Source organism: Pipra filicauda, unplaced genomic scaffold (genome assembly GCF_003945595.2).
Source record: "Pipra filicauda isolate LSUMZ 115617 unplaced genomic scaffold, ASM394559v2 scaffold231_size1239837_pilon, whole genome shotgun sequence".
In the NCBI taxonomy this organism is placed as follows: domain Eukaryota; kingdom Metazoa; phylum Chordata; class Aves; order Passeriformes; family Pipridae; genus Pipra; species Pipra filicauda.
In genome coordinates, this window is record NW_024104345.1 from 861,812 (window position 1) to 882,243 (window position 20,432).

Here is a 20,432-nt window from a genome sequence, read left to right on the forward strand (position 1 = left end):
AAGGGTCACCTGGCCCATGCATCCAGTGGACCTCCATTCCATTCTTAGTGGCCACGAATGTTCTCTAAGGCTTGCTGCTGTTTGCATAATACTGATAATGCCTATAGTGGGAGAAGTCATTCCATTAGAAGATCCTCTTAAGAAAATAAATCACAGAATCACAGAATCAATTAGGTTGGAAAAGGCCTCCAAGATCATTGTGTCCAACCTATGACTGAACACCACCATGTCAACTAGACCATGGCATTAAGTGCCACATCCAGTCTTTCCTTAAACACCTTCAGGGACAATGACTCCACCACCTCCCTGGGCAGTCCATTCCAGTGTCTAATCACCCCTTCTGTGAAGAAATTCCTCTTAAAAAATGTTTCAAAAGAGGAAAGCACCAAAAGCTCTGATGGGGTAGTGCACGTTTCTTAGATTGAAACCTTACAGTGAGGCCACATGATGGCACCATAATCTTATGATCTGAAGGGAAGTGTGTGCACAAGTCCACTGTAATTGTTAGATGTTAGCCTTTCCATCGCTAAACACATGAAAATTTTTCTGTATGCTTATGTCTTTTAAAAATGCTTAATATTAGTCACCTAGGACTGGTGTGAATAGTGTGAGATAATGCTTTTCCCGTCTGTAAAACAAAGGTAAACAAAACTGAATATAATGACGACCGAAATAACATACTTATTATTAGATTATTAGTGATAAGATGGGCCTGTGTTATTTGATGATGCTGATTCTTAGTCCACTTTTAAAACTCGGAATTTGTCCTGCCTACTCTTTTAGTGTTATTTATAGGAATTTATCTTCCTTTTTCAGTCTTCTGGGCTATTCTAAAAAGTATGGAGAAAGAGGGGGTGTTAGTGGTGGTGGTAAAAGGATCAAGAAGTCAAACACACAAAAGTTAACCAACTTTAATGGATTGTATAATACAAAATATTATTACAGTTATTGGCAGAGTCCTTAATTGAATGTACCAGCAGTGCTAACAAATACTGTGTTGTCAATTATCTCCTTGAATGTGGATCACAGTTTACTGCTGAAATCTGGTTTGATTTCATTTGCTGAAATGTGGTGCCTTCTCAGTGAAGGAATAGAAACTCTTGGAAAGGTGCTGATCCACTGAGCCACCAATCTCAAAGTCCCACTTCTTTCCTCTGGAGGCTGCTTGTTGCTTGGAAAGATCCATGATGTATAAGAGAACACTGCAAAGGAACAGGGCTGCTTTTTTACATTCCTCTCAGACAGCTTGTCAGCGTGTTCAAGGATGTTTGGTTGTTGCATTTTTTTCCTGCAGGGATGGTGAAGATACATACCCTGTCTGGCATCAGAGCCCTCCAGAGAAAGAAAAGGCCAAATGAAAGTTCTTGTCAAGAGCAGAATAAAACAGAATTGTTTTCATAAAGTCATTTTAAAAGTAAAAAAAAAAAAAAAAAAGGCAACCACTCTGGAAGTTCCTGCATGTAGCTTCATATTTCTTTTAAAAATAAATGCATATGTCATTATATGCTGAAATTGCCCAATTTCTGCTTATGCTGATATATTTACCCATTTTAAAACCATATACAAAAGTAATTGATGCACAGGGTCTTTAAGAAGAGTATGCAGCTGAAGATCTTGTAAATTAGAAGGTGTGGTATACTTCTGTTACACTTCCCATAAGGGTATAATTCACAAGGGGTGCTTAATATCACAAAATTGAATAATTAAAAACAATGGGTTTGATAAGAAAGTTTTGTCTATTTCACTTCCTGTTTTCACAAGCACTTGGCACTTTAAAATCTCTCTGGGACAGTTTGAAACTTTTGTTTCTTTGAAAATTATTTAAAAGGTGGTTTAGAGAAGTTGGGAATCAGAAATTACCTTGCTGGATAAGAACAGCAAACAAAACATTCACTTTTCATTTCCTTTCTCCAAATTTGTCCAATACCATATGTGTTAGGGGAAATATCAGAAATGCTAGAAAGGAGAACTTGGCCAAAATCAATTAATAGCATGATTATGATATGACTGAAATCAAAGCATGATTATAGTATGTTCTTAAGCACTTGAGTAGCCCCATATTTATTTTATGTTTTCTATGTATTCACATTCTTTACAGGTACTGAACTTTATGGAGAATCAGTCATATTTAACCATCAGTTATGGAAATTTTTACACTCCGTGAAACTCGTAAATGGCAGGAAAAAAACATTGTCATAGCCCCCAAATGATACTTGCTTCTAAAACAAAAAAGAGATCCTCTATACCCTTGAATCTGTAGAATAGGGAATATTTTTACTTATTCAGATGTTTTGATAAATGATTATAACATATGCTTATATCTCTAAAAACATCTGTGTCAACCCTGTTCAGGAATCATTTTCACACTTCTAATGCTGTTGTGGTTTTGCAGCCATTGTGACTGCATTAATTTCTTATTTTAAAGTTTTTCACTTATGTAGGTTAGAAAAATGGCAAGCAAAATCACTGCACTAAAAAGCTAAAACCCTTTTGAGTAATTTTTCTTGTTTGATCTAACCTGGTTAAAGCTCCATGTGCAATACTTTATTTTTAAAATATGGTTACCACACTGATTTTGTGATCAATGATAGGATATTATGTTAGCTTTTTTAGTATGAATAGCAGATGATTAAAAGAGTGCCTTCTGAAATATCAAGGTCACTCAGTTATCCATCCCTACTAGTTAGAACTGTTATAAGAAAGATCTGAGGTTAGTACTCAACCATACACAAAGGAAAACACACCTTGAAATATCAAAGTCTGTTCTAAATGTGTGAAATTTTCCATACCACTCATAAAGATTCTGTATCACAGACCTCAGTAATTTAGCATTGTTTACAGAGATACACAACTAGTAAAAAATGTGACTGAGACTGACTTGAGTGAGGTATCTTGTGTAACATACAGTCAAGAGATGTTTCCAAAGAACCAGTGTAAATTTCTAACCACTAGGTGGCTTCAAAAAATCAGTTAATGAGACTGCTAGTTCAGGCCCTCAATCTTTGTGTAGTTTTCTTTATATGAAACTATAATTTTACATTCACAAAGAGAACACTTTTTTCCCTACAGAATCCCACATTTGCGTACCTAAGTAGCTAAGTTGATACATCCTTTTCATTTATTTACAAATACCCAAATCTATGAGCAAATGCAAGCTTTGGTATGTATTCTTTGATTTATTTTTTTTTTGCAGCTGCCTTAGAGCCAATATACAGGACAGATTTTTCAGGCTTTCATGACAGACTTGATTTCACAAGAGTCAATTCCAGTCTTTCACTAGACACAATTTACAATGCAGCAGAAACCTCTTGTTCTCCAGTAGACTGTGTGTAGGTGGAGCTAGCTCTCTCAGCTGTGTCAACATAGAAAACAGGACAGTATTTAGAGAAGCGGGATGCAATCTGCTTTCGGAAAAAGCTGTGAAGATACTTCCTAAATTTTTCTCCGGCAAAGGCGTAAATCACAGGGTTGATACAACAGTGGATCATTGAGATTGTTTCTGTCACCTGGATTACTTTGTGCAGTTGACTGTTACCTTCACAAGTAGTGATGGAAAACGCAACTTGAAAGTCACGCAGGAGAATGCAAATGTTGTATGGTGCCCAGAAAACAAAGTAGATAATCATGATAATGAAAATAAGCCGGACTGCTTTATGTTTCTTCTCATTCCTACATTGCAGTAATGTCTTTATTATTTGTGTGTAGCTGCAAATCATAATTAACATTGGAATAAGAAGTCCCAGAATGTTCATCTTTAAAGTCAGGAATTTCTTCCATACATCTCTGTCCTCTGATGGATAATAAGCGCTGCAAGTGTAGCCTGAGCTTTCCTCCTGAGTTTTGTGAAATACTATCCCAGGAACAGAAGCTAAAACAGCAACAGCCCAGGTGACGATGCTGGTGAGGGTGCCGTAGGCAACTGTCCTGGCCTTTAAAGCAAACACCGCGTGTACTATGGCCAGGTACCTGTCCAGGGTCAACAGGATTATGAAAAAGATGCCACTGTAGAAGCCAAGGAGGTAGACACCTGAGAGAATTCGACACAGCGCTTCCCCAAAAATCCAGTCATGAACTGCGTAATAAGCCCAAAAAGGGAGAGAAAATACAAACAGCAGATCGGAAATTGCCAAGTTGAGCAGGTAGATGTCAGTCATACTCTTCAGCCTCTTATAGTTTACCAGGATAAGGATAACAAGCATGTTGCCTGTCAGGCCAAATATCACTACTAAGGAATAAAGTGGTGGCAAAAGTTTTGCTGCAAAGTGCTTTTCTTCAGTTCCAGGACAAGGTGTGGAATCACTGTAGTCGAATTCTGTTGTATATGGCAAGTCGATGAAGTCTGTTGTATCATTTCCCATGGTGTTTTGGTCTGGAAAGGAAGACAAGGATGGTAAACCAGAGGAATCTCCAAGCTTGGCAGCAAGGAGAATGAAATGTTTTGATGTTCTCATTTGGAATGTGTTGCTGGTGAGGACACAAACATTACTAGGTTCAGTGTGAAAGAGAATGATATTGCAGAGCTGCCAGGAAACCCATCTATACATCTGTGAAATCACATTGCTGCATGTTGGAAGTGTTGTGTGTCACTTCCCACATGTACACTGCCTGGTGCTTTTTTCCTTCTCGGTAGAGCCTGTCAGCTGCCTGACTGAATCAGAAGCAGAGGAATGATGAATATATTCAGTGCCATGGCTACTTTTGGTTTGGGGACTGTTGTGGGGACTGTTTTAGGGACTGAGCTTCCCTTGCAAGAAGAGCCAGGGCCTGAGAGGTGAGTGTGCAGTAGAGCTGTGAAAGCCCCCAGGCCCGTTCTGCTACAGTGAGAGCAGACAAAGCCTTGTGACTTTGATATCAGCCTCTCTAGTCGCCAGAGCCTCCCCCTTTCCTGAGTCCCAAGTAGAACTGTGAGCCACACACAGAAGCAAAGCTATCTTTGTGTAACTTGGTCTCTGAAAAGTTGAGGAGAACAGTCTTCTCACAGACCTCTGGAGAACATGGAAGAATTCCCGTGTGTCCCATGAGAAGCTGGGAAGAGGATTTTGTGAAGATGAGTGTCAGAGTGGCCAAATGTGCTCCCTGGTCACTTAGTGGGGAAATGAAATCAATGCCTTTGGTAGCCACTCAAATAGAGCTACTTGCTGTCTGATTGAAGGGCTGCTCTTTCTTGCTGTGCCATCATGACTGCTTTTCTCAGGCACTTCATGGCAGAGTGGTGACTGCCCAAGGCAAGTTGATGGTTTTGAAATGAGCACCTTCCTGTCAATTTGATGCCTGTTCTTAGACAAAGGCAACAGACTGCTCCTGACACAGAAGACCAGGCAGGGCCTCTGCCCCAGCGTGCCGTGTGATCTCTGACCGCTCATGTCCCACAGCAGTGTTTGCTCCTTTCCTGAATGCACTTTTTTCAGTGGTGTGGTCTACCCTGTGTGATTGCAGATGTCTTTTACAGACACCACACTCTCAAAACCACGGCTTCATTCTCTCTGCACCCAAATTCTGCAAGACTAAATGTAACTGAAGAAACTCAGCCGGTGACTGGAGTGACACAGAGACAGGCCTTTGATCTGCTTTTTGGTAGAAGCTGGTGGTGGGCCATTCTGACTTAGAGGCTGTGAAATTCCCAAAGCATCTCTTTGTGTCTGTCAACAAAACTGTTCCGGAGAAAGGACTATTTTCTGCTGTAAAAACTGATCTCTCAGCATACTAATGTCCTTAATCTGTGTCAAAGTGGTTAATTTAGCTAAACCTAAGCTGATGTCTTGGAGAAAGGGCTCTTTGATAGGTCTTTTTTCACTTCCCTGTAATCTTACAAATGAGTTTCTGCTGCCAACTCCTGATGGAGATTCTTGCGCTATACAGTGCAGACATGAATCTGCTCCAAAAGAGGAAGCTTTATTGGAGCAAAATCTGCATCTTGTAAACAAAAAGTGTTGCTTTTGCAAACCTTCTTCCCCAAGTTCTTGAGTCTGGCTGTTAACACTGCTCCATACAATAATGAGGACATCCGTATTCAGACAGTAGTTTGGCATGCTGAGTGTGGTGTAAACTTTTCTTCTGGAGAACAAGGAACAAGAGAAAATCAGCAAATTGTAACAGTTAAGATCTCAGCTTTGCCCACAATCAACTTCTTGGAGAAAATAAGTTTTGTCAAACTCCACAAAGACCATCTTTAGAAAATGCTGGCAATCTCTGTGAAACAGTTTTTTTCCACAGCCATACTAACTACATAGTTATTACAATACAGAGATAATGGTTTTGTTGGTAAAGGAAGTGGCTGTGGCTCCAGTCTGTTGCCAGTAAATAAGCTGATTTTAAAGTATCTAAGGGCTTATATTTCTTAAATGCTTTCAGCAACACTTTAAAAAAAAAAAAAAGTCACCTTTATAAAACACTATTTGGTCCAAAACATTAACTTCTTTATTTCAAAATATGATGAGACTTGAGCACCATGTAAATATTTAATATTCCCTTCAGCTAGACCTGCTAGATCCATGTTGCATGCCCTGACAGTATGTTCCTGCTACTACCTGTAGCTAAATATCCTCATTTACTATGTGCCAGTAGCTATAGTGTCTACTGGGATTATGAGGTGAGGGACTGGCTGCTACACAGTGCCAGACCCACCACTTCCTGTCTTGCTCATTTTGCACCAGCAGGATGCTCGTGAATAAAAATGGGTATGAAAAACACCTTAGTCATAAACCCAGAGTGGGATTTTATGAGTATGTGATTGACAGGTTTCATGCAAATATCATTGCAAAATGCTGCCTTGATATTACTGTGATAATTCTTTTTGCAACAGCCCCTTCTTCCTGCTAACTGCTGTCTCAATGCCATCTCTGCTTTTCATGGGCCTTATTGGAATGAAAGCCGCATCTTCCCTGCTTCTTATCTTCTCCTTTACAACCCTCTTTGCGTGCTTAAATCATAGTCTCCCCTCTGAGAGGTTCCTTCTGCTACCCGAGCCCTATTCCTCTAGCCTAACCTTTGTTTCAGAAACCTCTCTGCAAAAGCACTTGCTGCTCTGGATTGTGTATACTATCCAGCACATGCTGACAATGGAAACTGCAGATACTAATTTGGAAACCAGAAAAAGGAACTGTAAGTGGGTTTGTGCTTTATCCTATAATCTTGATGGTTTAGGAAACAATGTTGGTCACTGGCTAGAATGCTTCACTGGGTTAATCAGCCTAGGTTGTTTATCCAACTAGAGGGATCTGACTGGGCTTATGTTTCCTGAGCATTAAAAAAACTCAAAAATATAGTCCACGAAAATCTCTGAAGGAAAGATATTTCAAAAAGAGGTCTATATTATTTTGAATACAGTTTAGATAAATGCAATATTTCTAGAACCCCACAATCTGCTGTATGAATCTGCTAGTCTCTGTTGCTCTGCTTGAGACTAGCAGACATGCAGTTTTCAAGAGAAAGGCTCGCCATAGAAAAGATGAGCAAACTCATGTCACTGTTTTATGCTGAGTTTCAAGTCACAACTTTCTGTTTTAAAAGAGGCAAAGATTTTATTAAAGTGAGTTTCAGTTAATTTGCATAGTGCTATAAAATAATAATAATTGTAAAGCTGTAGCAAATGGAGGTAAAATGCTAAGCTATGCTGCATGTAAACAGGATCCATGAGTCAGAGTGTCTAAAATACAACACTGGATTTTCTGTAGTCATCCTAGGAGAAGAATAAGTACTCTTGACTCAAATAAGCTGTTTTATCTTACTGTAACAGTTTTAAAATCTGTATTTCCAACATTGCACATCATTTTCAGGGAAAAAAATCAGAGAGGCACACTCCATTATACTTCTTACTCAGCTCAATCTCTAGATAGTTATTTCTTGGCTTACCTGGATCGTCTGCTCAAGTCTTCCAGTGATTTTGCCCTTTAAAAATAGTGTATTCCATTTAACATATCCTATGCATTTCCCCAGGGTAATTTTAAAAGATGAATACGCTGGCAAGATTCCACTAGTATTTTTCACTTCAGGCTTCAAACTACCTAAACACCTACCAGAGTTAAAAAAAAAAAAAAGGAAAAAAGAAAAAGAGAGGCAAAAATTACTTACCATATATCTTACAGAGCAAGTGATGTCTTGTATTATTACAACAGGAGTAATGCTAAACTGATTTGTCAGTCACAAGACGAAGGTCAAAAACACCTCTTCCTGCGTGAAGAAGGATGTATCGGTTTGAAAACTTCTAGCAAAAAAAATATCTGTTTTCATTTAAAAAAAATGAAGGAGCAGTTCTCTGGTTCTCTTTTTCTAAAAATGGGTCATCAGATGTTACTTTTCTAGCTCTGCGAGATGTGCAGAGATGTTGAAATTGTTGAGGATCCTCCAAGGAGCTGAACTCAAAGTTTCACAACCCACAACTGTAATTCTAGAAAAAGGGGTTTATTTCGTTACTTTATCTTTTTCTTTTAGCTAATGTCTTTGATCAAAAACAGTTTACATGAGGTTCATCCCTTTACATTTTTAATCGTTAAATTTCATTTATGTTTTTCTGTCCCTTAACAAAAAGTGGAGCTTTTAAATAAAGTTCATATTTCTATTCAGAATTACCTGCACTTTCTTTGTCTTGGTCTGAGTTGCAGTCCTTATATTTTGAGAAATGTGACTGATTCTATTTTTCTTTAACCTGGCCTTCTGGACTATGTTTTTTATTTTAATCCCTCTCGTAAGACCATGACTTAGTCTATATAGTGAGTTTGACCTTTTAAAACAGCACTGTTGCTTATTTTTTGGAATTAAGTTTCAAAAAAGCCTGATAAAATCTGATGTCATGTCACTTTCTTTCCTTGTGTCTGATTCTGTTGGTTTTCAGATTTAGACTGAAGCTGCACCGTAAGCAGATTTTTAGATCCTTCTTGGACATCAAAGAAACCACACAGGAGGTAGGAAAGATACACAAAAAGCAAGAAAAAGATTGTGTCTTACCAGCCACTTGAGAGCCCCTGAGAGAGAAACCCTGAGAAGATACCCCCTCCTCCCCTTGACATCTCTTTGGAGGATTCTGGAGTATCTCATCCTATCAACCTATTGAAGGCACTAAAGGGATGTCTTTTCTGCACTCAGTTCTTAGTATCCTTAAAAGATTTTCAAATGCCAAAAGCACAGTGGAGATGTCTTTCTTTGGATGCTGCTATTCCTTAACAGAAGTCAAGGGAATCACAGTTTCTGAGTTACATCTCAGATTTTGGGGGGAGACAGTAAGAAAGCTAAAAGCTCACCCTGTTTTCCTTGTCAACCCTTCTTTGCATGAGGAATTAATCTTTATTCCATAGGACAAATAGATTAGCTGTTCCAATGAGTTCTTTAAAGACTGGAGTCACAGGGTCAAAACTAATGACCCTGTAGGGTATTCTAAGGGTATATTCACACTACCTTGCTTGATGGACTACACTCTACACAGTCAGTGGAAAGAGCTGCCTCTGAAAATGTTTTGACTACACCTAAAACAAGCTCCCAATTACTGTCAAACTTTTCTGGCAAAAAAATTCCACTTTTATAATGAATTCCTATAATTCTCAAACAAGGTATTGTAACAAATTAATTTTTCAATGTATAATTCCTAATCAGTCTACATACTAAAATTAACAGACATTTTAAGTATTTCTTTATGAAGCCTGCTTTGTTGTTTGTTGCTTGTTATATGTTATTGAACCCACTGAAGACTCTAAAACCTTTCCTAATATCACACTATAGGAACAGGGGGAACAGTTTTAAACCTGTTGCTGGTTCTGAAACATGCTCCCATAAAACTTGACCCCATCATTTCAACAACAGCAGCTTAAAACTAAGGTCTGTGATAGGCTGGTCTTCAGAAATAGTCCCTTGTTCCCACAGATTGATCGGCTTTAGTAATCTGATTTTGTTGATTATAGCTTTTTGTTCTCACGACTCAGCCTGATCAGCAGGCATAGCGGGGCATTTTATTTACTGATTCAAGGTATTGCACACCAACAGAGGGCCTCTGTCACTCAGGGATATAGCAGCTGAATAAGGGTAATGCTCTTGGTCTGCTCACCAGCTGCATCTTACAGTCAAATGAGAGACTCCCCAGAGTGCGTGTGCATTGTTGGACACTTGGCAGCCCAAATACTGGGCTCACTCTGGCAGCAAGTGCCTAGGCTGTGACTTTATTATCCACACCTGTGGGATAGGTACAATTAGCTCTACACCAGCAGCAGATAAGCAGGGCTGCTGGGAAACCAGATTTGATCAGGTCTTACATGTGGCTGTAGGCGAGCCCCGGCCCCTTGTGCTGGTTGTGGGGCACTGGAGTGCTGGTGGTAAGCTTTTCATCAGTGCTGTTGGGATAAGATCTTTCTTTCTCTGCTCCCCTACTCCCCTCAGGCTCTCTCCATGGGCCCTGCAAGAGCTGGTCTCCCATCCAGTCTGAAGCTCCATCCCACCAGCCTGGGACTGGCCATCTTAATGCTGTCTCACCTCCTCTTCCCTGCTGCCTTCAGATTGCCTCCGTCTAGTGGGTGTGAACACTGAGGCAGGGACAATGCAAACAGCACATGTGTTGTTACAAGTCAGATTTTTCAGCTTTTCTCAATCCCTTGCCCAGCATCTTGTTGAAAAAGTGCACTGCTGCTTGTTGTGAGCTACAGTGGATTTTAAGAATTTTTACCTACAGGTGAACCTCATAAATTTACCAAAATATTGAAGCTATTGTTCAGTAATAAAAGTAATAATTCAGTGGATTGGTGTAGCTTTGAATTTTACCTATTATGGTTTTACATTCAGACATAAGGAGAAGTTATTTTCAGTGATGTGATGCTCATTCTCCCCATAAAGACATTCTTGGAAATGGAAATGAGTTTTGTTCCTCACCTGTGAGGCTCAAGTTGATGTACTCAGCAACTGTGCAGTCACATACGCTGTCAAATCAAACTACATTTGTCAATCTCTTCTATCTAATGACTAATTATATGTTGCATCTTCACAGTAATCAGGCCATCACATTGAGTTATCTGGTATCTAAGTGGTATGGCACTCCCACAAGGAGGTATTGTCATTTCTGTCAGGTCTCCACCAGTACTGACATGTCTGCTAGGGACATACCAAAAGCTCATGTACCAGTGTGACACACAAATGTCATCAAGTAGATTTGTGAGTACAGAAATCTGAAAATGCAACTAATAGTTTCCATTCAATTTATTGCAAACTTGCACCATCTGAAGAAAAAAGACTTGGGGAAAAAAGAGTCCTGGGACAGAATGACAAATACCTTTTTTAGGTAAACACAATATGATAGTGCACAACACTTTTTAAAAGTCTATAACTACAGCAAAGCATATTAATCCTTTTCATTTGGAGAAGAGGTCTAATGAAGACAAGTGAACACAGACTGTGCTGTTACTTGTTCTATTCATAACAGAGTATTCAATATGTCCAAATTAGGTTAGTATTGGCATATACTTTAATTCATGAGTAACATGAAATTGTTTTGAAGAGGCTGATTAAAGACATTCAGCTAAAACTACTTTATTGCTTAGGGTATTTATACTTATCATCTTTTTCTTTAAGATTCTCAAGTTCTGGTGACTAAACTTTTGCTGCCACCGTAATAATCATACCCAGTCTTAGCATCTGTGAGGTGTATTCTTCTGAGGAAAACAGGGAAAAAAATATGATGTACCACACCTAAAGATTTCTATCATGGAGACTAGTGAAAAAAACCAAGCAAAACATTTTACACATAGATGTAAAGGAAGCTGGGTTACAAACAACAAACTCTTCGAGGCATAAGCATTTCTAATTTGAATTAACACTTCTTCACATGGTTGTTTACTGGCGGGAAGGACAATGGGTTTTTTTCCCCCTACTATTCTTAGGTTCTGTGTTTGTTTCTCTCTTGTAAATCGTGCACATACATAATTGTACATTGCAGCACATATTAATTCCATTGTCATGGTATTATTTTTGTTTTGGCTTTCTCCAGCCTGCTCTTACTGAACCAACTGTTTCCTCATGCAGTGAGGAGGAGGAGAATGTTACTCCCTTCTACTATTTTTATCCTTCTGATGTATGCTGCCTGTTTTTTATAGATAAGGGCTTGTCATAGTACAACAGACTTTACTTTTGGGTCACAGTTAAGCATTTCACAAATTTTCAGCTCTCAGAATCTCATTTTTACATAGGCCTTTAATTCTCACACTTCAGGCTTTTTTGAGTACATTTATACTACACAAATTCTAGGTCTAGAGGTTGTGTTTGGGGCTATCACAACTGTACATTGGAAATGCTCCTCATTGTACATGTAAATCCTGGACTTTTTATCAGGCAGGTTAGGAAAATCACCTACCAAATTTCTTCCCAGTGAATACTAGGTCACAGAAAGGATGAACTGAGTCTGTACAACGGCAAGGTATGTGCTGGTATTGAAATAAAATACCTTGAGAGGGTTGAAAATTCACTGAAGTATAGTACAGGTGAAATAAAAGAACTTTTGAAAAACAGCAGAATAATCAAAGCTGCAGGAACAAAGAGCTGTGGGCCAAGAAATAAGAACAAGAGGACACTAAATCAAAATACAAAGGAAATGAAACTGTTGCTAAAGACGAAGAAGAAGTCTGCTTGAGCTTAGTGCTTAGTCATTAACATAGTTAAGTACCCACCTATAGGCTGTGATCACTCCTTATTCACAAAAACCCCTTCTTCACAGAGCATGCAGGGTAAAGTAAGCGTACACTGTATCTTTAAATGGAGCTGAGAGAATGCTAAGGCAAGGACTCCAGCTTTAAGTTGTTACCTATATGGGAAATGTTGGATTTTTATTGTTTGAAATGTATAAAAATGAGCACGTGGCATACTGAAAGTGTGCTAGCTTTGTGGATTTACCACCTAGCACCCATCTCTGTGCAGATATGAAAGAAGCAAATACCTCAACTCTGTGTGTGTGAACTGGCTTCTTGCACACCAGGTGAAAAAACCCATATTCAGGACAACACCAGGACCCGGGAACGAGAAAGTACTTTTGGGTGCCAAAGATTAGATATAGTCTGTAATTGTGCATACCTTATATTAGCAACCCCGGAAATTATGTTCAAATGGCTCTTTTACTTCTATCCATTTGGTTTCTATTCCATTCTAAAGGTCTGGTATCAGGACAGGTTGTGTGTTTCATGTCGTAAGGATAGCATCCTACTGGCATAATCTTGTAGACAGTTCTGAAAAGCTGAGCGTCACTTGGAGGTTTGTGCAGTTTTGCATACTGACCTGTGTTTCTCATAATGCTGACCTCCTCCACCTCAGGGTTGGGGTCCCACCTTCCCAGGATCAGTCATTTCAGACTTCAAACACTCAAACCGAGATTGCTCTCGCTGTCACCGGACGTACAAACCTCTTAGCAGCTATACAAACTTACAAAACACTTTTTTTGCCCTACCATTCCATTTTCTGAATGAAGTACAGTTCCTAATAAGCAAATGTCACCAGAATATGAGTACAAAGACATGCCTACACCCCTTTGTTTTAACCTGGTTGTTATTGATATTTTAAATGCACTAGAATCTTCCAGTTCACTTTTGTTTCCCCTGTTAGCTTAATGTTTTTTAATTACTATAGTGTTGAATAATGCTTCTAAGGCCACAGTAACCACAGTAGCCAGTAGGCATCAGCAGTTGAAATCAGCAGCAAAATTAAACTTCAAAATGAGCAGTATCTACCTGTTGTGCTGTTTAACCTGGTCAGCATCATGTTATTCTCCTGGAACTTCCTTTGTTTCTCATTAACTGCAACAAGATATCATGTAAATTTGTCCTCATGTTCTCTGAATTTATCCCCATTATAATTTTTACTGGAAGGAGCAATATTTATTTTGGAGCTTCAGAGCTGCAAGTCTCTCATACTCACCTAAAAATTTGAATGTTCTGCTGAAAGTATTTACCTCTGGTCTTCCCATTACTTTATCATATTGATTTATTAGCCTCTGTTAGACCTAATAAAGTCATTCTTTCATTTTTTGCTGTTACTTTTTCCCGTTTATCCATTTTCATTTACTCCTCTTCCCTTATATCCCATTTATGTTTATCTTATGTAAAATATGTACACATAAGGCTACAGTTGGATTAACAAACAAGAAAGTCTTATGGCAGGAACATCCCTATGTGCTGGTTGCCTATGTACTGGAAGTTTTATTATATCTATGTTCGTACATCATATACTTATTACAGACAAACTAATGGCAGTGATTATAAATCTGGTGGTTGCTTGTGAGCACTGTTCAGCACTCACCAATACCATACATGCACTTCTGCTACGTTTCCTTCTGCCCCTTAGGAAGTCTGCCAGACCACTGGCAGAGTTATCTTTTGCTGTGTGAGATGTTTCTCCCTACATGTTTCTGGATGTGACAGAAGCATCTCCTAACAGGAAGGTCAGACTGTGTCCTGTTTGGTGCATAAACTAAACTGTGTGTTGGGTTTCGGGGCTGTGCACATGCACCTGTCCATAGCACATAGACATTCTTTTCATAAGCATGCTGGAAGCCCAGTCAACACATTCCTCCTTCAGAAGTTCAGTTCCAAAAGTTTTGAACTTGCAACAATTTCCACTTAGCTGTTCAACATTTGCTGTAAAGCACCAATTTACTTGTGGAGTTCACAGAGGTCTTGTCTTGAATCTGTTTGATGTTCTGGTGCTACTTGCACACTATCTCAAATGCTTACTTTTGTTTCCTCAATATCTCACCAGAGCAGCTCAGATGCCTCACAAACACTGCAGTGGTTCTTCCTTGTGTTAGTTTCTTCTCTGCTGTAGTTACAATCGTGGCATATTTGCAAATCCTTGCCATTTTCTTAGCATACCTCTAGTTCCTCACACAGTTTCTGTATATCTACCTGCGTCTCTAGCTCTCACATACACATTGTATCTTCATCTCAATGTTTTTTCACTGCAGACCTTGAGTTATGGAGTATTTTCCTCCAGTATGTAAAATTTCTAGAACCAAGGTAACTTGTGTTCTCTTTCATAGGGACTGTGAATCTTATTAAACCTTCCCCATGAGTAGCTCCATCCCACTGTAACCAGTCTGCTAATTTGAGGCTACCTGGCCTGTAACTATACTAGGGTGCAGCCACATCTGACCAATTAAGACTCAAAAACTGCCACAAAGCTATCTAGAGCCCTGCATACCTCAGTGCAAAGCTACAATGAAAAACCAATGAGCACATAACAATAAGCTAATCTTTAGGTTTAGTTTATTTATGCTTCTGCCAGCAAAAAACATAAAATCAAAATCAGAGAAAAACAGGAGTGGGTATAGAATTTGGCTTATCCCATGGTGGACAGATGAAGAGAGTGTGCAGGGGATATGAGGAGGTATGGATCATAGGCTGAAAAAAGGAATGGGTACAATGAAGCAGGGAGAATTACATGGTAAAGGAGCAGCATATTTTCGTACTTTCATACTGAGTGCTTAAGTCCCTTACACATAGAACTTGGGAGATCAGGCACATGGCTTGGCTGGGGTCACTCTAGACAGTGCAAGAAGATCTGAAATTGGCTGCAGAAAGTCTCTGGAGAATCCTGTCTTTATTCCAATATTAATAAAGTGACATCTTTTATTGCCCTTTTTTATTCCTTCTCTCTCCTTATTTATAGCACACACAATCCTCTTTCTCCAAATTTCACTCATCTAAAATCTGTGGCCACAGACATTCCCCAAAGCAATTGTAGCTCACTCTTCTCAAGCTTGCTGGTGGATAAAAGGTGTATCAGCTGCAGTAGCTTCTGGACTGGGCAAGCAGTTCTATGCTTGCTTGGTTTGAAGTGTGGTATTGAGAGTGTTTAAGCCCATGGCTGCCTCTTTTTTCCACCTCCGCTCTGAGAGCAGAACCAATGCCCTTTTGCTCACAGAAGAGAACATGGGCTACAGAGTACATACAATTTTCCAAACACAGATTTTATTAATTTCACTGCATTAACATGAAAACAGGAAGAGACTTAATTCCAAAAAGATAATGATTTAAAATAGAACACAGCAGTAGTAATATCACAATTACAGTAGAGTTTGTATTACACTGAACTAATTTATGCTTTAATATTGAAAAGGTGCTTTTGCTTTGTTTCAATAAGAAGTACAAAATAAAAGAAAATATTATTTCCAAGCAAGAAAGTTTACTGTGAGGGCAAATTTTGGTCTTTCATTTGGTCTTTCATTTATTCTATCTGTGGCTATAAACCACACAAGGTAGTGGCCAGGTAATAACAGCTGATGGGGCCAGATAATAACAGCTGATAGGATAAGAGCTAACAACTAATAGAAACGTGCCTAGGCATTATAAGGCTATAGGGGGAAGAGTATCTGCACCACCTAGATTAAGGTATGTGATACCTAAATTAAGAGGCTGGCATTTCCAGGTCCTTCTACAGCTGGACAGGTAATCTTCCTCTGAGACTATTTAAATCCTATGTCTACTTCTGCCCCAGGCACTTCTTATTCTCTACTGAGTGCCTCACTGAGGCACCCTGAAGAGATTTGCTGTAATTTAGACATCTGCATCACATGCACAATGTTAAGTAGTGTGGAGTCCCCTCTGGTATCCTTACCTTGCTGGAAGTTGGTTGAACTTGCCCCTTCAGATTTCCATAAGCAAGTCCTTACATGCATGAGCAGTGCCCTTTGAGATAAATGGGGAGAAAAAGGGAAGGACAGCTCACTTGCATAAGGAGTGCTCCCCTGCACTTCCATACAGTCTGAAGTAAGAAACTCTCTGCTATGCCCCTCCTTCCTCTTCGTTGTTAGCACCATGTCCGTAGAATAGCACTTTCTTTTACAGGGAAACTCCTAATAATGGAATAAGTGTATGGCCATAGGACAACACAGAGCATAAAGGTCTTGCGTCTTCAATCACCATGCAGTTCTCATTGAGGCACCAGTTGGCTAGAGGCACTCTTCTCCTGGGAAGGCAGAGCAAGTATGACTCCTCTGGAGTTGGCTGCTTTTGCAGTTCCAAGGCTACTGTCTTCCTAAAAGTGTATCCCAAACATCAAACTTACTGTATGTGTGAAGAGCATGTTTCTCTCATACAGAAACCTCACCCGACACACTTGTGTTGTGTGTTGCCACATAAACTCTTCTTCTACACACTTGATTCATCTGTCCAGAACTAGGAAGGCCTCCTCTCAGTACTGTCATAGTCTCCAAAATCCTTCAGATGTTTTTTTCATACTGAATCTTGCATAGCAAATGCTGAGGTAATTTCCATTCTGGCCTTGTAGATCTTTGCTGAAGTGCTTTTATTGGTTAAGTTTTTTTTTCTTGGAGGGATATGATTTGTCAGAAACAAGCTCATGTTTTTTAGGCTGGCATCATTGTCTTGTGCAGTTGGTGTGTACAGTTACATGAAAAATTTCACCCACAAAAATCACAATGTTGCTGATTAACAGCCCACTTTGGAAAACGCAAGTAACAGAACAGTGATATGGCAGACATAAAATTAAAGAACTAAAATCAAAATACTATAACTTAGTCTGTAGTTGAGAGGATTATGTTCAAAAATGGCTACACTGTTGGCTAACTGATAAACCCTTGGGTTAAATGGTCCCAGTAAGATAAAGGTCAGTCAACTCTCCCATCAGAGGAGGGATATTATCTTGATATAACTCATATTAATCCTTAAATTCCTTTTTCTTTAAACATCTTTTATTCGCATGGGGAAAATAAGGAGTAGGAGGGAAAAAGGAAGAAAACTAAAAGCCTCTCCTTATCAAATGCTTGACCATGTTGCAGAAAGAATACAGACATTTCCAAGAGGTACTTCACTAATGTTGAATAATAAACAGGTAGATCAGTCCCCAAAGCTTCCTCCCAGTGTTTATCTTACAGTGTTCACATAACAGAAATGGGTCTTGTGAGATGACCTATTACTCCTTACTCTTTGCAATATTGTATTTCCCCGGGGTAAATCTCACTGGATAGAATTTTTGTAAAGAAACAGAATCATACTCTTCTGGGTACCATTCAAATCTTGATGTGCTACAGCTATGGTATTAATATTTCCTGGAGAACTCATTGATTCTCTTAGTTTAACAATGGAAAATGCTGTAATTCCAGGGAACAGGTAACCACAAGAATTGAGGGTCATACAGTTTTCAGTAGTGGTCGACATAAAGATCTTAAATAACATCAGACAGTCCTTAAGGCAAAGCAAGTGGTGCAACATTTACTAACTAATGTGCTGATGTAATTTTACAGTCCAGTAGAGATGTCATGCTCTGCAGTGGATGCTGTGAACGTGGAACTGACTCTTTCTAATTTTTCCTGATAAAGACTTGGACACTTTCTGCAAAGGTGAGCTGCAACGTGCTTTCGGAAAAAGGCGTGAAGATATTTCCTAAATTTTTCTCCAACAAATGCATAGATCACAGGATTGATACAGCAGTGAATCATTGATATTGTTTCTGTCACTTGAATTGCTTTCTCCAGTTGGCCTTTGATATCACAATTTGGAGTGAAAAGTGAACCTTGAAATGTATGCAAAAAAGAAGAAATATGGAATGGTGTCCAGAAGATGAAGTAAAAGATCATGATCAGAAAAATAAGTCTGACTGCCTTCTGTTTTTTCTCACACTTAGATCTCAATAATGTTTTAAGAATTTGTGAGTAACTGAAGATCATAATGAGCATTGGAACAATAAGTCCCAGAATGTTCATCTTTAAAATAAAGGAGTACTTCCAATTTATTGTGGAATCACTTGGATAATGAGCACTGCAAGTATAACGTGAACTTTCCTTCTGAGTTTTGTGAAATACTATCCCAGGAACAGAAGCTAAAACAGCAACAACCCAGGTGACGATGCTGGTGAGGGTGCCGTAGGCAACTGTCCTGGCCTTTAAAGCAAACACCGCGTGCACTATGGCCAGGTACCTGTCCAGGGTCAACAGGATTATGAAAAAGATGCCACTGTAGAAGCCAAGGAGGTAGACACCTGAGAGAATTCGACACAGCGCTTCCCCAAAAATCCAGTCGTGAACTGCATAATAAGCCCAAAAAGGGAGAGAAAATACAAACAGCAGATCGGAAATTGCCAAGTTGAGCAGGTAGATGTCAGTCATACTCTTCAGCCTCTTATATTTTACCAGGATAAGGATAACAAGCATGTTGCCTGTCAGGCCAAATATCACTACTAAAGAATAAAGTGGTGGCAAAAGTTTTGCTGCAAAGTGCTTTTCCTCAGTTCCCATACATGGTGTTGAATAGCCATAGTCAAATTCTGTTGTATATGGCAAGTCAGTGAAGTCTGTTGTATCATTTCCCATGGTGTTTTGGTCTGGAAAGGAAGACAAGGATGGTAAACCAGAGGAATCTCCAAGCTTGGCAGCGAGGAGAATGAAATGTTTTGATGTTCTCATTTGGAATGTGTTGCTGGTGAGGACACAAACATTACTATGTTCAGATGTGAAAGAGAATGATATTGCAGAGCTGCCAGGAAACCCATCTATACATCTGTGAAATCACATTGCTGCATATTGGAAGTGCCTGGTGCTTTTTTCCTTCTCAGTAGAGCCTGTCAGCTGCCTGACTCAACCAGAAGCAGAGGGAAGTTTGGGGTAGTTTGTGGGTAGTTTGGGGCTGTTGTGCTCACCAGTGGCTTTCCAATGGAGTGTAGAAAGCCAGGAAGGCAGCCACAGGAAAGCACAGTATCTGGCACACAGAGCATAGTTGTGCTTCTCCTTGGGACTTGGCCACCAGCTCACTGTGCCAGTCCATCCTGTACTCCTCACCCAAGGAGGACCAGGCACTGTCCAGGTGTAAATGGTGCCTGCAAAGGCACTGTGGCATGGGTGAAAAACAGCTGACACCAGTTTTTTAGGTTGCTTGTGACCTGGGAGCCTTAATGCCTATGGGAAACAGGACACTGGAAAATACTAAACATACCTGCTGTCCTGCGTGTTGCAGAGCAAGAACTCAGCAGCTTTGGTCTGAGTTAAAATGGCAAACACTGTGTCCTTTAGAGACCCTCTGCCAGGCGTAGGCAATGGCAGCGTGTTGGTTTCAGGTCACTTTGTAATGAAAACAGTACACAGTCCTGTAGAGAGAACAGAGAGACGAACACATTGGCAAAAGGCACAAAAGATGAGAGTTGCTGTCAGGATGGCCTCTGACACCTGTGTCTGTTGTGGCATCTTACTGTCAGTTGAAAGACCTCCCTAGTGCTGCTTGGGGATGTAAGGAGTTTTAATTCCTTGTTTCAGTAGCTGTTTACAGGCGTGATTCAGGAGCTGCAAAGTTAAGACTTGGCTGAGCGTCTTGGAGGAAGCACAAAGGCGAAAGGCAGATATGAACATTGCTATCTGTGTGCACTACAGTTCTTCATGTGATGTTGTTCTTCACCCTTTGTTATTCAGTGTTTCCAGCGAGGCGACACTGAGGAAGTGCAACCTCTCTGTCCCTTCAGTTTTGGTTTGG

At 39.7% G+C, this 20,432-nt stretch overlaps 2 protein-coding genes across 2 annotated transcripts; both read right to left on the reverse strand.

Annotated features, from left to right (window-relative positions):
- Positions 1-922: 922 nt before the first annotated feature.
- On the reverse strand, positions 923-8,234 carry LOC114002555 (C-C chemokine receptor type 5-like). The gene is made up of 2 exons (XM_027748583.2): positions 8,071-8,234; positions 923-4,369 (listed from the first exon to the last, which is right to left on the reverse strand). The coding sequence occupies exon 2, from the start codon at positions 4,356-4,358 to the stop codon at positions 3,288-3,290; it is 1,071 nt and encodes a 356-aa protein (XP_027604384.1). The 5' UTR covers positions 4,359-4,369; positions 8,071-8,234; the 3' UTR covers positions 923-3,287.
- A 7,216-nt stretch (positions 8,235-15,450) lies between these two features.
- LOC114002556 (C-C chemokine receptor type 5-like) lies at positions 15,451-20,035 on the reverse strand. Its single transcript, XM_027748584.2, has 2 exons — positions 19,902-20,035; positions 15,451-19,293 (listed from the first exon to the last, which is right to left on the reverse strand). The coding sequence occupies exon 2, from the start codon at positions 19,280-19,282 to the stop codon at positions 18,212-18,214; it is 1,071 nt and encodes a 356-aa protein (XP_027604385.1). The 5' UTR covers positions 19,283-19,293; positions 19,902-20,035; the 3' UTR covers positions 15,451-18,211.
- Positions 20,036-20,432: the final 397 nt, after the last annotated feature.

Coding starts and splice junctions, on each gene's coding strand:
- LOC114002555 (XM_027748583.2), bottom strand. CDS start 4,358: ATGGGAAATGATACAACAGACTTCATCGACTTGCCATATACAACAGAA.
- LOC114002556 (XM_027748584.2), bottom strand. CDS start 19,282: ATGGGAAATGATACAACAGACTTCACTGACTTGCCATATACAACAGAA.